The sequence below is a fragment of the Acanthisitta chloris genome, unplaced genomic scaffold, assembly GCF_000695815.1.
Source record: "Acanthisitta chloris isolate BGI_N310 unplaced genomic scaffold, ASM69581v1 scaffold561, whole genome shotgun sequence".
NCBI classification, from domain to species: domain Eukaryota; kingdom Metazoa; phylum Chordata; class Aves; order Passeriformes; family Acanthisittidae; genus Acanthisitta; species Acanthisitta chloris.
Window position 1 is genome coordinate 1 of NW_008655292.1, and position 13374 is coordinate 13374.

Genomic DNA, 13374 nt, shown 5'->3' on the forward strand with positions numbered 1-13374 from the left:
GGACCTGCCCGCCGGGCCCGGGGGGACGCTGGCACGGCCGAGCATTTCCCGGCAGAGGCTCAGCCTCGCCCCGAGTGGAGCAGAAAGCGCCGCTGCTGCTTTTGGTTTCCCTTTAGCCTTGGCGCGGGCCGAGCCGCAGCGGGGCCAGAGTGTGCCCGCACTAAGCTGGGATAAACCGGAATTCCTGTGGGATTCAGCCTGTGCCTTCCCCTAGAACTTCCTCTTGGGAAAAAAACCCGCTCTGGCTAAGGAATGGAGTTGTCTCTCTCCAGGGTCTATCATTCTTGGGTCAATAACAGTCCCAAAATGTCAGGCTTAGTGGGAATGAATCCTAGAGTGCTTTGGGTTGGAAGTGACCTTAACGGCTGAACTCCTACAGAATCTAGCATATGCCTTTCCTTGAAAGTTCCTCTTAAGGAAAAGACCTTCCTTATTAATAGGAAAAGATCTCTCTGGTTAAGTAATAAAGCTCTCTTATCTCCAGGATTCAGCATTCTGGGGTCAACAGCAGTCCCAAAATGTCAGGCTTAGTAGGAATGAATCCTAGAATGGTTTGGGTTGGAAAAGACCTTGAAGACCGAATTCCTACAGAATTTTGCATATGGCAGTTGGATGCCTTTCCTTAAAAGTTCCTCTTAGGGAAAAGACCTCCCTGGTTAGATAAGGAGTTCTTTTGTTTCCAGGACTTTTCTTCTTGGGTCAGTAACCGTCCTAGAATGGTTTGGGTTGGAAAGGGCCTTAAATACTGAATTCCTACAGGATTTACCATGTGCTTTCCCCTAGAAGTTCCTCCTAGGGAAAAGAGCTCTCTAGTTAATAAAGGAGTTTTCTTGTCTCCAGGATTTTGCTTCTTGGGCCAATAAAAGTCCCAAAATGTCAGTAGCAGTCCCAAAACAACAGTCTTAATGGAAATGAATCCTAGAAGGGTTTGGATTGGAAACGACCTTACAGGCTGAATACCTACAGGATTCAGAGTGTGTTTGTGATCAGGCTCTGTTCACTGAGGTGGTGCTTCCATTGCTCTCCTGTGACAGCTTTTCCTTACAATTCCCATTTCAGGGCATGTGTTGCGTAAGCAGCAGGTTCCTTCATTGGGATTTTGGGAAGGTTTTTCCCTTGCTCACTGGATATACTCCTTGTATTTTAATAAATCAGGCTTGAGGGCACACACAGAGGCCTCTGGCTCTGAGTTCCTGCTTAGATCCCTAAACAGATTGTGTTTGATATCCAAGCACAGCCACAGGCTCAGGTTTTACCTGCCTGGGTAGGTGTGCACAGGGAATGCAGGGATGATAAACCCCAAACCAGTGATTTCAGTGATCTGCACTGGAACACAGCAAAGGTGTTGATGTCTATCGGTCATCATAAGTGATGCTTCTCCTGATCTCAGTCTCAAGGGAATTCCAGATTCCAGAGTCAGTTCTGTGGCAGTGCCTTGAGTTGAACACGGGGTCAGCATAATGCAGGGAGGGGGAATCCAGGGATATCTTGACTGTAGGAAGTCCTGGGAAGAGAATTCAGGGATACCTGGGCTGTAGGTACTCCAGCTTTGCCCTGGCCAGGGGGAACTCAGGGATACCTTGGCTGTTGGCAGTCCTGGCGAGGAGGAATTCAGGGATACCTTGGCTGTAGGAAGTTCAGCTTTGCCCTGGCTGCCAGCTGGGTTTGGAGAGCAGCCAGGGAGTCTTGAGAGCTGCCAAAGGAATTGCCACTGATTTTGCCCTTGCAGCAGGAAAATAGGGCAGTGCACAAGGAATGATTTAGGGATTCTCCAGCAAAAACCCCACCAGGAGACCCTGATTTCACAAGTCATTTTCCCAATGGTTTAGGAAAAATCCTATCACCTGTGTTCCTTAGCTTGAAGGTGCTGTACTTGCTGGGTTTGGCTCAGGCTTTTCCCTGGATAGCTGTGTGCCACATCCAGCATTTTCAGGTTTCCAGGGATATTAATAACTCCCCATCTATCCTGCTGGCTGCAGCTCCAGCTGTTAACCTCCTTTTAATCAAATCCAAGTCATCCATCGCTCCTTGATGTGACATTTGGGTGCCTTAAAACTTCCTCTTGGGGAAAAGACCTCTCTGGGGAAATAATGGAGTGGTCTGTCTCCAGTATTTAGCATTCCTAGGTCAAAAACAGTCCCAAAATGTCATGCTTAATGGGAATGAATCCTAGAGTGGTTTGGGTTGAAATGAGTCTTAAAGGCTGAATTCCTACAGAATTTAGTGTGTGCCTTTCCCTAGAAGTTCCTCTTAGGGAAAAGACCTCTCTGGTTAAATAAGGAGTTCTCTTCTCTCCAAGGTTTAACATTATTGGGTCAATAACAGTGCCAAAATGTCAGTTGTAATGGGAATGAATCCTGGAATGGTTTGGATTGGAATGGACCTTAAAGATTATCTCATTCCAACCCCTGCCATGGGCAGGGACACCTTCCAATAGCCCAGGTTGCTCCAAGCCCCATCCAACCTGGTCTGCAACACTCCTAGGGATAGAGCAGCCACAGCTTCTCTGGGCAACCTGTGCCAGTGCCTCAGCACCCTCACAGGGAAGAATTCCTTCCCAATATCCAATCTAACCCTCCTCTCAATCATTGTGAATCCATTTCCCCTTGTCCTGTCCCTCCAGGCCCTTGTCCAAAGCTCTTGGGAAATAGGTTTTATACAATGATGTTTTCTCAGCTTAATTTTCTCCCTTTCTGTCCCTCTTTCTGCTTTGTCTCCACCTGCAATGTCCAGAGGCACAATGGTCCACGCCGAAGCCTTCTCACGGCCCCTGAGCCGCAACGAAGTGGTCGGGCTGATCTTCCGCCTGACCATATTTGGTGCTGTGACTTATTTCACCATCAAATGGATGGTTGATGCCATTGATCCCACCAGGAAGCAGAAAGTGGAAGCCCAGAAGCAGGTAGGATTGGATCCAGCAGCGTTTCTGTGCAGTGCTGTGTCGGTGCTGAGGGAGGAACATGCTGGTGGAAAACTTGATTTAGAGTCACCAGCAACAGAATGGACCAAAGCACGTGAGATAATCAAATCAAAAGAGCATTGTTTGCTAGCAAATCTCCAGATTTAGGCTGTTAGTGTCTTCAGTGCTTGTGTTTTATAACAAATGACAGTTTCTAGCTTGAAGTGGTGGCAAAAATTGTCTGGAGGGTAACGTCTCTGATTCCTAGATTGTTAAAGGGTTGGAATGGAGCTTGGAGGTCATTCAGACCCAACCCCCTGCCCTGGGCAGGGACACCTCCCACCAGAACAGGTTGCTCAAGGCTTTAGCCACCCTGGCTTTGATCCCTGCCAGGGTTGGGGCAGCCACAGCCTCCCTGGGCAACCTGTGCCAGTGTCTCACCACCCTCACAGGGAAAACTTCCTGATATCTAATCTAAATTTCCATGTTTCAATTTCTCCCCATTGCTCCTTGTCCTGTCACTGCAGTTCCTAACACAGAGTCCCTCTGCAGCTTCCCTGGAGCCCCTTCAGATCCTGGCAGGTTGCTCTGAGGTCTCCACACAACCTTCTCTTCTCCAGGCTGAACAACCCCAAGTTCCTCAGCCGGATGACCCTCAGACATGTGGTCCTGGTGCTGTTTGTGCCTCTGACAGCTTTGCTGAGCAGCAGTTGCCTTAGATCGTGTTCTCTTCTCTTTCTTGACTGCCTTTTAAACCCTTGAGCAGTGATAACTGAATTCCTTGCTGCTTTTTTTTGTCAACTGAATGGCAAAGACCTCCAGCAGCAATCCAAGTGCCCTGGAAAGGAGAGGAAAACAAAGGAAAAGCCTTATTCCTTATGTGGAATCAGAGTGATTTGTGCTCTAGGGGAAGATTTATGGGCAGATGAGGACCAGAAGTTCAATGTTTCCTTTGGGAATGTGGCAACTTGTTTGGTTGGGTTTTGGCTGACACTAATCTCACTGACTCAAACAGGAGTTTTTGAGCAATTTGAATCTGGTTTTGGGTGAGTTTTCCTTTTGCTAATGACCTTTTTAGCTAAAAATCAACTTCCCCAAGCTGTGCCACTGCCAACTGTTATCTCAGAGGTTGCAGTATCCCCAAAGAATCTTGGACTTGCTGCAAGCTGGAGTAGAAAGAGAAAGTGAATTGTGCAATTGCTGACACAAGTGATGACTTTTCCTTTTAAAGTGAGGGAAAACCCACCCAGTACATATGAAAAATTGATTGGCTTCTGGGAATGAGCTGTTTTTTCCCTTAAAAACAGATTAATCTCTCCCTGGTGCAGTGCTGTGGAGGTTTCTGGTGGCTAACTCTGTGCTTGGGTGTTTCTTTAATGGATCAGCTGTGGGTTTGTGGCACTTGTTTGATGGGAACTGAGACATATGACTTAGTTTCACTCCAGTGACAACATCTCATCAGGAAACAGCAGAACCTGCTGCTTAAACCAAAACTTAACCTCTTAGGGTGTGACTTATGGAGAAGCTTTTCAAACTCCACATAGTGCTTTTAAAAGCTCCTTTTGGAGTTAATTATTCCATTTCTTCCTTGATTTTGTTGCTGTTTAATCTCCCTCAGGCTGAGAAACTGATGAAGCAAATTGGAGTGAAGAATGTCAAGCTGACTGAGTATGAGATGAGCATTGCTGCACATCTTGTGGACCCTCTTAGCATGCATGTAAGCAACTCTCTTCCCTCTTATTCCTATTCTTCACACGTGGAAGACCTTAGCTTTGTCTCTGGATTATGTTATTTGTCCTATCTGCACATCTGTGGAGATACATACACAACATTCCTGTATTAAAAGTCAAACTGCATCATTGAGAGCAGGTTTTAATCCCTTCTCTCCTTTATTTTCAAGGCTGGTGGGTATTTTTCTTTGGCAGGAACTATGCTGCTCATTCCTAACACTGTTTGTCCCTTTCAGGTCACCTGGAGTGACATTGCAGGGTTGGATGATGTCATAACAGATCTCAAAGACACTGTGATTTTGCCCATCAAGAAGAAATATTTGTTTGAGAATTCCAGACTCTTGCAGCCCCCAAAAGGTAGGAAAGGAATGTCATGGCTCTCTATGTTGGTGTTTAAAAATAAGAGGTACTCAAAAAGGGAAGAGGAAGTGTGTTACCAGGCCAGAGGGCTACCAACAGCACTGATGCCAGGGAAAACCTTCAGATTTTCCCTCCTCTCCTGCTTTAGTGAGTAAGTTCCATCTTAATATTGAAGTGCTAACTGGTTTTTGCTTAGTGATGGTACATTTTGGTGCACTAATCACAGAGCCATGGAATGGTTTGGAAAGGACCTTAAGGGTTGTCTTACTCCACGCTCTGCCCTGGGCACGAACACCTTCCACTAGCCCAGGTTGCTCCAAGCCCCATCCAACCTGGCCTGGAACACTCCCAGGGATGAGGAACCTCCAGGGATTAGACACTTTCAGCTGTGTCATACCAATGCATTAACACTCTTAATTTTTCAGGAGTCCTTCTCTATGGTCCTCCTGGTTGTGGGAAAACCCTGATTGCCAAGGCTACAGCCAAGGAAGCAGGTTGCAGGTTCATTAACCTCCAGCCCTCCACACTGACTGACAAGTGGTATGGAGAGTCCCAAAAACTGGCGGCTGCTGTCTTCTCCCTGGCTATAAAGCTCCAACCATCCATCATTTTTATTGATGAAATAGGTAAAACCCTCTTTTCTTTATTATTTTATGAGTGGCTCTAGCAGGGTGACATCCAACTGTAGGTTCAGTGATGGATTGATCTACTGCCATCTTTGCCCTTAAAAGAAGGAGAATGGAATGAAGGGTCCGTGATAGAAATGGGATTGTGCTTAGAAATACAGAAATGGAAATATGTAGAAATAGACTGGCAAATTAGGTGGTTAAATTAGGAAAAGCAGTGGGGTTTTTCCTTATAGTAGTGGAGGAATTTACAGGGAGAACAAGTTGCTGCTGATTTTAGGGTCATGAGGAAACTGATCACCAAATACATTTCAGTGCTTCTGTCAGGGTACAGAATGATGAAATATGGGCTTAGGAGAGCTCTGGAATAGTAGTGAATAAGGCTGGAGTAGGAGGGGAGGTGCTTTCCATGGATTCAGGAAGGTGAGAAATTGGAACACAATATTTGAGGCAATAGGTACACACTTGTGTCACTTAAAAGATGGGCTGGAAAACAGGCTAAGATCACACTTTGCTGCTCCTCATCCTTAGCAAAGCTTTTATTTGGGGACAGTGGTTATTAAAAATGCATTGATAAGCTTGAGCAGAGCCCAAGTGAGGAGTCAAACTGTGAACCAATTGTCTCTTCTAACAGATTCCTTCCTACGGAACCGCTCAAGCACTGACCACGAAGCCACAGCCATGATGAAAGCTCAGTTCATGAGCCTCTGGGATGGGCTGGACACTGACTACAACTGCCAGGTAAGGCTGGAGGTGTGATTGGGGAAAGGGGTGGAAGTCCTTCCTCTGGGTGAGTGTGCATGGAGCCACTTGGGAAGAGAAGCAGATTGCATGGAGCAGAAATTGTCTAAAGAGGTTCTTGACCTGGCAGTGATTAGCAGCACATGGTGGGAGTGAGGTGAGTTAGAGTGTATCATCCCAAGTGCAGGTTGGGTGGTTTGCCTCCAGAAAAGCGTTATCATAGATTCATGGAATGGTTTGGGTTGAAAGGACCTTAAAGCTCATCCAGTTCCCCCCCCTGCCATGGGCAGGAACACCCTCTACTAGCCTGGGTCAGTTATAGGTTGCCCAGAGCTGCTCCATCCCTGGGAGTGTTGCAGACCAGGTTGGATGGGGCTTGGAGCAGCCTGGGCTAGTGGAAGGTGTCCCTGTCCATGGCAGGGGGTGGGATGAGATAGTCTTTAAGGTCCTTCCAACCCAAACCATTGCATGATTCTAAATTCTGTACCTAGCACAGACTACAGCCTGCATGGTCTTGTTCTGAACTGCCACCTGGAGCAATCTTAAAGCCTTAAAAAAGGCTCTTTGTTCTCCAAGTTTAACATTTCCAGCCTTTTGCATCTGTTTTTTTCCATAAATGTTAATGAACTGACATCCATTAGTTCTTGCTGTGTGAAACCTGCTTTCTCCTCCTCTCTCAACCTGGTGCTAAAGTTGATTTCTGCCAAACTAAGTAGAAGACACTGGATCTATACACTGAGGAGCTTAAAGCAAGGTGCTTGCTTACCATTACGAAGAGGCCAATGGTACAAACACTTCACTGGGAACTAATCACCTTTCAAGCACAATGTGTTGTTTATTTTCCCAATACACTGACAGTTTCTTGGAGCAAGTCATTCCCTGCAGTAAGACAATTCGGGGTCTCTCAAGTTCAGCAGAATTTGGCTTTTGTTGTGAGCAGAAAAGCTCAAATGCTCAGAGGAAACTGAAACTAAGCCTTGTGATGGATGTTCTTTATTCCTGTGGTGATTGCACCTGGCCACCATGGTCAGCTCTGGGCTGAGCCTGCTGAGGAGGTACCTGGAGTGTGGCAGGAACTCAGGGCAGATTCCTGAGGGAATAAAAATATGCCTTTTGGCTTTTTTTTGTGTACATCAGAGCCACAAGGCAGCACTGCCAATGCCTGTAGGTGGCAGAGTGACTCTGTGCTGGGCCACCAGCCCTGCTAGCCCATGGCTACCTGAGCTCTCAGCACTGCTGTGCAACACTGACCCCAGACAAAGGGCCAAGAGCACAGCAGGAAGCTCTCTCATAGGAGATTCATTGCCTTGCCATTTAGCACTTTCCTTCCTGGGTGTTTATCATGGCTATGAGTTAGAGTAACAAATGGGAAAACAAGGCTGGGGTGAGTGAGGACTCAGTTTGTTCTGGGATTAATGACTGAAGGGAAGTCCAAGTAGGTAAATACTGTGCCTGGGTTGGGCTCGGTTTGGGCACATCTAACCTGCTGCTGTCACAGTGCAACTCTGCATATAGGTTCATTTAATGCCTTTTTTCACTGCTTGAAGGAAAACAAACAGCATTTTAGTGCATGTGAAAGCTGCCCAGAGAACTGATGGCCTTTCTGGGCTAGTGGAAGGTGTCCCTGCCTGTGGCAGGGGGTGGAATGAGGTGGTCTTTAAGGTCTCATCCAGCTAAAACCAGTCTGGATTCTTTTTTCAACACGGCACAAAACCTCCACATTTTTGAATACCTCACCAAAACATCTTTCAAATCCCTTCCAGAGCACCAGGAACTCACATGACATCACCAAGAGGTAGAAGCAGAAGTTTGAAGTTCCTTCTTAGCATTTCAGCTTTCACATTGGGCTCATAAAGTTCAGACTCCTGTAAAAACCTCCCTCCAGGTGGTATTTATGGTACTCTCCAGCTCTGTAGCTGGTTGTGAAGCTGATGGGTACATCAGTTAGGAAGTTAAGAGAGTTGTGGTACTCCTTCAGCTCTATTTGGCTCCAGCTGCTGGAATCAGTACCAGGAGCCCTTATGTAACTCCTTAGGTGTTATGCTCCTGATAAAGTGGGGCAGAGCCATGTGGTTTGGTTTGGAAACTCCCAGTGTGTTGCTGGTTTCCAAAGCTGTTTTCAGGCTGACTTGTTGTGTCTCTGTTGCTGTGCACAGGTGATAGTGATGGGAGCCACCAACAGACCCCAGGACCTCGACTCAGCCATCATGAGGAGGATGCCCACCAGGTTCCACATCAACCAGCCTGTGAGTCCTGCCAGGGCTGCCTGAGCAGCCAGGAAATACTCAACTCTGGGGTTTTCTTCAAAAACCAAAGTACTTTGGCCTGGTTTTAGTGTTTGTGAAGCACATCACAGACAATGACCAACCAAATGAAGGTTATCAAGGGCAAGTGGTGGATTCTGCCACTAGAACAGGACAACCCTGGTACCTGTACCTATGGAGTGGGGAATGAGGTGCTGGAAAGGGCCCTGGGGGTCCTTGTCCATGGCAAGTTGGATATGAGCCGATAGTGTGTCCTGGCAGCAGGAGGGACATCATGTTCCAGGGGGCATCAGGCAAGGCATTGCCAGAGGGAGGGGATTGTCCTGCTCTGCTCTGTGCTGGGGCAGCCTCACCTGGAATATTGTGTGCAGTTTGGGCACCACAATGTAAGGAAGAGAATCAGTTATTAGAGAGTGTCCAAAGGAGGCAACAAAGATGGTAAAGGGCCTTGAGGGGAAGCCACATGAGGAGTGGCTGAGGCTAAACTTGTTCTGTTCAGCCTGGAGAAGAGACTGAGTGGAAACCTCATCACTGGATACAGCTTCCTCATGGAAGGAAGTGAATGGCAGCACTGACCTCTGCTCTCTGGCACCCAGTGACAGGACCTGAGGGAATGGCCTGAAGCTGTGTCAGGGGAGGGTTAGGCTGGATATTCAGACAAGGTTCTTCCCCCAGAGGGTGTTTGGGCACTGGCACAGCTCCCCAGGGCAGTGGTCACAGCCCCAAGCCTGGCAGAGCTCAAGGAGTGTTTGGACAATGCTCTCAGGCACAGGATGTGATTCTCAGGGATGTCCTGTGCAGGGCCAGGAGCTGGACTAGATGATCCTCAAGGGTCCCTTCCAGATCTATATATTCTGTGCTATCTAACTTGGCTTTTATAAGGTGAAGTTTCACAGTATTATAGTATTTTAGAGGTTGGAATGGGGCTTAGAGATCATCCAGTCCCAACCCCCTACCCTGGGCAGGGACACCTCCCACCAGAACAGGTTGCTCAAGGCTTTAGCCAACCTGGCTTTGAACACTGCCAGGGTTGGGGCAGCCACAGCTTCCCTGGGCAACCTGTGCCAGTGTCTCACCACCCTCACATTAGTTTCTCCCAGAAATTCTGGCTCCTCGGGGCTTTTATCTGCAACAATGCCATGAGCTTCCCTTTTCTTCTCTGAGAATGGAGTGGTTTAGATGCTGCACACTGGAAAGAGCTGATTTTTAACTTGAAACCAGCCCCCAAAATGCACAGGAGTGACTGCACACACTTGCCTGTGTGTACATACAGCAGCAGGTACATATTGACTACCATTTATACCTTCTGGATGCACAGTGCTTAGTTTTCAAGGAGGGAAGAGGGGATGAAATCTGCATATCAAAGCATACATCCTGCTCAGGCTCTTTTACAGGCAGGAAAACCAGGTTTATTCTACTTATGATGGACTTGGAATGAGATGGATTTTAAGGTCCCTTCCAAACCATTCCATGATCCTTTGATTTATGCCAACCAGGCAGTAATTAAGCACTTTATCAATAAATTCAGCTGTCACAAGGTTGCCTTTACTATATTTGCTATTTCCATCCTTTTCCAAGTGTTATAGTCACCTTTGGACACTGATGTCACCAGACACTTGTGTTACCAGGAGTTCAGTGGTGGCTGTCACAGTTCCCTTCTGGCTACAGAAACACCTTCATTATTCATGTTCCTTTTGCTGAAACTTAGAGACAAACCTGGAGGAGTTAAAGCTCTTATTGATTGTGCAAGAGAGCACTGGTGTTGCCAGGCCCATCTGGTTTGAACTGGCTCTCAATCCCTGTGGGTGGATCCTTGGGGGAACAAAGCATTTAGGACCCAGGAACTGCTTTGCTGCCATCACTGCTCCTAGGGGCCCATCCACCTCCTCCTCTTCAGGTGGTCCTTGAGCTAGGAAGGGGCACAGAGGTGTATTTTAGTCCTTTCTCCTCTCTTTCTCTCAAGACCTTGTTAGAAGGATGAGTTATGTGCAGGCAGCAGTGCCTGGGGATATCCCAGGGATTGGCTCCCTCTCCCAGAGTTGCATCAGGAGGTGTAATTTAGGGCACAGGCAGGTAATTTTCCTTCCCCCACTCCAGCCTTATCATGAACTTACTGCTTGTCTCTTGTGCTTTGTGATCAACCGACATCGGTCATGAGTCTGTTATTAGGGCTGAGTTAATTGCTGTGCTGTGGGTTAGAATCAGTGAAAGCTTTGTCGAGTTTATAACTGAGTTTGACACCAAAATGCCCCAAACTCCTCATAAAAAATCATCTGCAAAGCAGAGAGGAATGGAAGAATGGGACAGAGTAGCAACTGTTCAGGTGCCTGAGGATCTATGGGGGAATTTGTTCCTTTATAGCAATAAAAGTGGATTTAGGACAAGTCTGTGAGACACAAAGCTCTTTGCTGCCTCTCTTCCCTTCCTAGTGAGGATGTGCTCAGGCCTCAGCTGTGTCCTTCAGTAATCTCATTGCAGTGTGTGATTAATCTTGCTTCAGACTTCCCCAGCATCACCTGTAGAGCTGAATTTGCCACAAGACAGATTTTCTCAGTGTAGAAGTGAATTTGCCATCAGACAGGTTTCCTCAGTGTGTGTCATACCTCCCTGTGAGGGATCAGCTTGTGTGACTCAGCTGGGCCCTGAAGCCCACACAGGGCAGCATGAAGCTCTATGTTACCTGTGTTTGTTTTTGTCCTCTGGTGACTCCAGTCTCTCTTGTTTCAGGCTCTGAAGCAAAGAGAAGCAATCCTGAAGCTCATTCTGAAGAATGAAAATGTAAGTAGCCTCCTGTGGGTGTTCATTGCCAAGTCCTTCTGGCAGCAGTGCCAGCTCTGGCCTTAGACAAACATGGTTTATAATTGACTTGGAGTGAGGGAGGGATTAGCTACCAGGGAATTTCTCATGGGATCTTGGGAATCTTTTGTGGCTTTAGGTGTGGCCTTACATGAAAGCACTGGAGTTGCCTCCTGGTGTAAGTGTGAGCCTCATCAGAGCAGCAGCTTTGGCTTTGTGGTGAATCACCACTTCTGAGCAGAATTGCTTTATTTCTCTGTCTCCATTTGCTTGTTCTGTAACAGGATAATGTATTTACCTCTCTAAAGATGCTGAAGGTGAGTCAGGTTTGGATCAGTGAGGGAAATCTCAATCTTATAAAGGAAGGATAAGAGATGCTAACTTTTCTTGGCCCAAGGCAAGAAAGGACGAGTGACTTTTCTGACAGTGCTGCTTTTGATGCCTAATTCACATTTCCTTTAGAGGAAAAACTACTACAGGTATTGTTACTATTGGTGTTGGTGTCACCATGTGCACTCCTAGGTGGGGGGAAGGTGTGAGCACACCTGGTATTGCCTGTGGGATTCATGTTAGCAGTCTCCTCCCAAATTTAGTTGCCAGCACTAATTGCCTTGAAGTTAACTTTGCAGTGTCTCTTGACCAAGCTCTAACCTAATATCACTTGTTAGTAAAACCAACTTAGATTTGTTTAAGAGGCCTAAAAATGGCAACTCACAGCACCTGTGGGGAATCACAGCCACACAAGTAACAGCTTTCCAGGGAGACAACAGTCAGCCTGTGTTGCTTATCCCATGGGAGGAAGAATTGGATGTCTCAAGCTCAGCTGATTTCAGCAAGGGGTGAGAGACTTCACCTGGCAGGTGTAGGCCTGTCCTCTGTTTTACTTGCCTGTCCTAAAGTCTCCATCACCATGTAATAGTTTCCCTCTTCCCAAAATTTCAGCCTTTTATCAGCCTTCTTTGGCTTTAACTTGTTGAAAAGGAGATAGTGATGCATTGGAGAATGTGCTGGAAAGGGCTGGTAGCAGAGAGTCCCTAAAGAGATGGAATAATCATGGAGTCTTGGCTGGGAAGAGTTCAGTCTGATCCACTGCAGTTAGACATGTTACTTTGCCTCTGAGTCCCCTGGTTTGGGGTTGTATAAGGCAGGAGCAGCTGTCCAGGCAACAGAGCTGCTGAGAACAATGGGAAAATGGGTCATTATTTCTGTGATCCAGTTTTGACCACCCGGATCCATGCATGAATGTGGTTAGGGACAGGATAGACCAACCTGATGGTTGGCTTTTGGTTGCCTCTTGGGTTTGTTTTACCAACTACACATTTTGATGACCTGAAGCATCAGTTGCCTTTAATGACATTAATACTTGGAGGGTTCAAGGTGTAAGTTAATAATTGAGCTTTCAAAAAGAGACAAGACTGAAGATCATGAAGACGATTAAGGAAGAATCAGGAAGATCAATCAAGAAGATCATTCACGTCAATGAGTTTGGAGTTTCCATGCTCTGACCTTTTGGTGTTTCCCAGGTGGACAGGCATGTGGATCTGCTGCAGGTGGCCAAGGAGACTGATGGCTTCTCAGGCAGTGACCTGAAGGAGATGTGCCGGGACGCGGCGCTGCTCTGCGTCAGGGAGTATGTCAACTCTGCCTGCGAGGAGGAGACGTGAGTGTCTGCCACACCATGGAGCTGTCACTGCTCCTGGGGTACAACTGCTACTCTGTGTTCACTGGCTTCAGTTCAAACATTCATAGGAGTTGGGATGGAGCTTAGAGATCATCCAGTGCCAACACCCTGCCCTGGGCAGGGACACCTCCCACCAGAACAGGCATGGACTGAGAGGGGAATGGAGCTGGGGAAGGGGCTGGAGAGTCCTGTGAGGAGTGGCTGAGGGAGGCTGGGAGGGCTGGAGAAAAGGAGTCTCAGGGGAACCTTCTGCTCTCTACAACTCCCTGACAGGAGG

General features: G+C 47.3%; 1 protein-coding gene across 1 annotated transcript in view; it reads left to right on the forward strand.

The window, feature by feature from the left end:
- The first annotated feature begins 2740 nt into the window (after positions 1-2740).
- The window catches only part of ATAD1 (ATPase family, AAA domain containing 1), an 11171-nt gene continuing 537 nt past the window's right edge, over positions 2741-13374 (forward strand). The window contains exons 1-8 of the mRNA XM_009083816.1: positions 2741-2902; positions 4518-4616; positions 4866-4986; positions 5415-5615; positions 6250-6356; positions 8513-8602; positions 11348-11398; positions 12940-13076. Coding sequence (XP_009082064.1) covers positions 2741-2902; positions 4518-4616; positions 4866-4986; positions 5415-5615; positions 6250-6356; positions 8513-8602; positions 11348-11398; positions 12940-13076 — 968 coding nt within the window. The remainder of the gene's footprint in view (positions 2903-4517; positions 4617-4865; positions 4987-5414; positions 5616-6249; positions 6357-8512; positions 8603-11347; positions 11399-12939; positions 13077-13374) is intronic.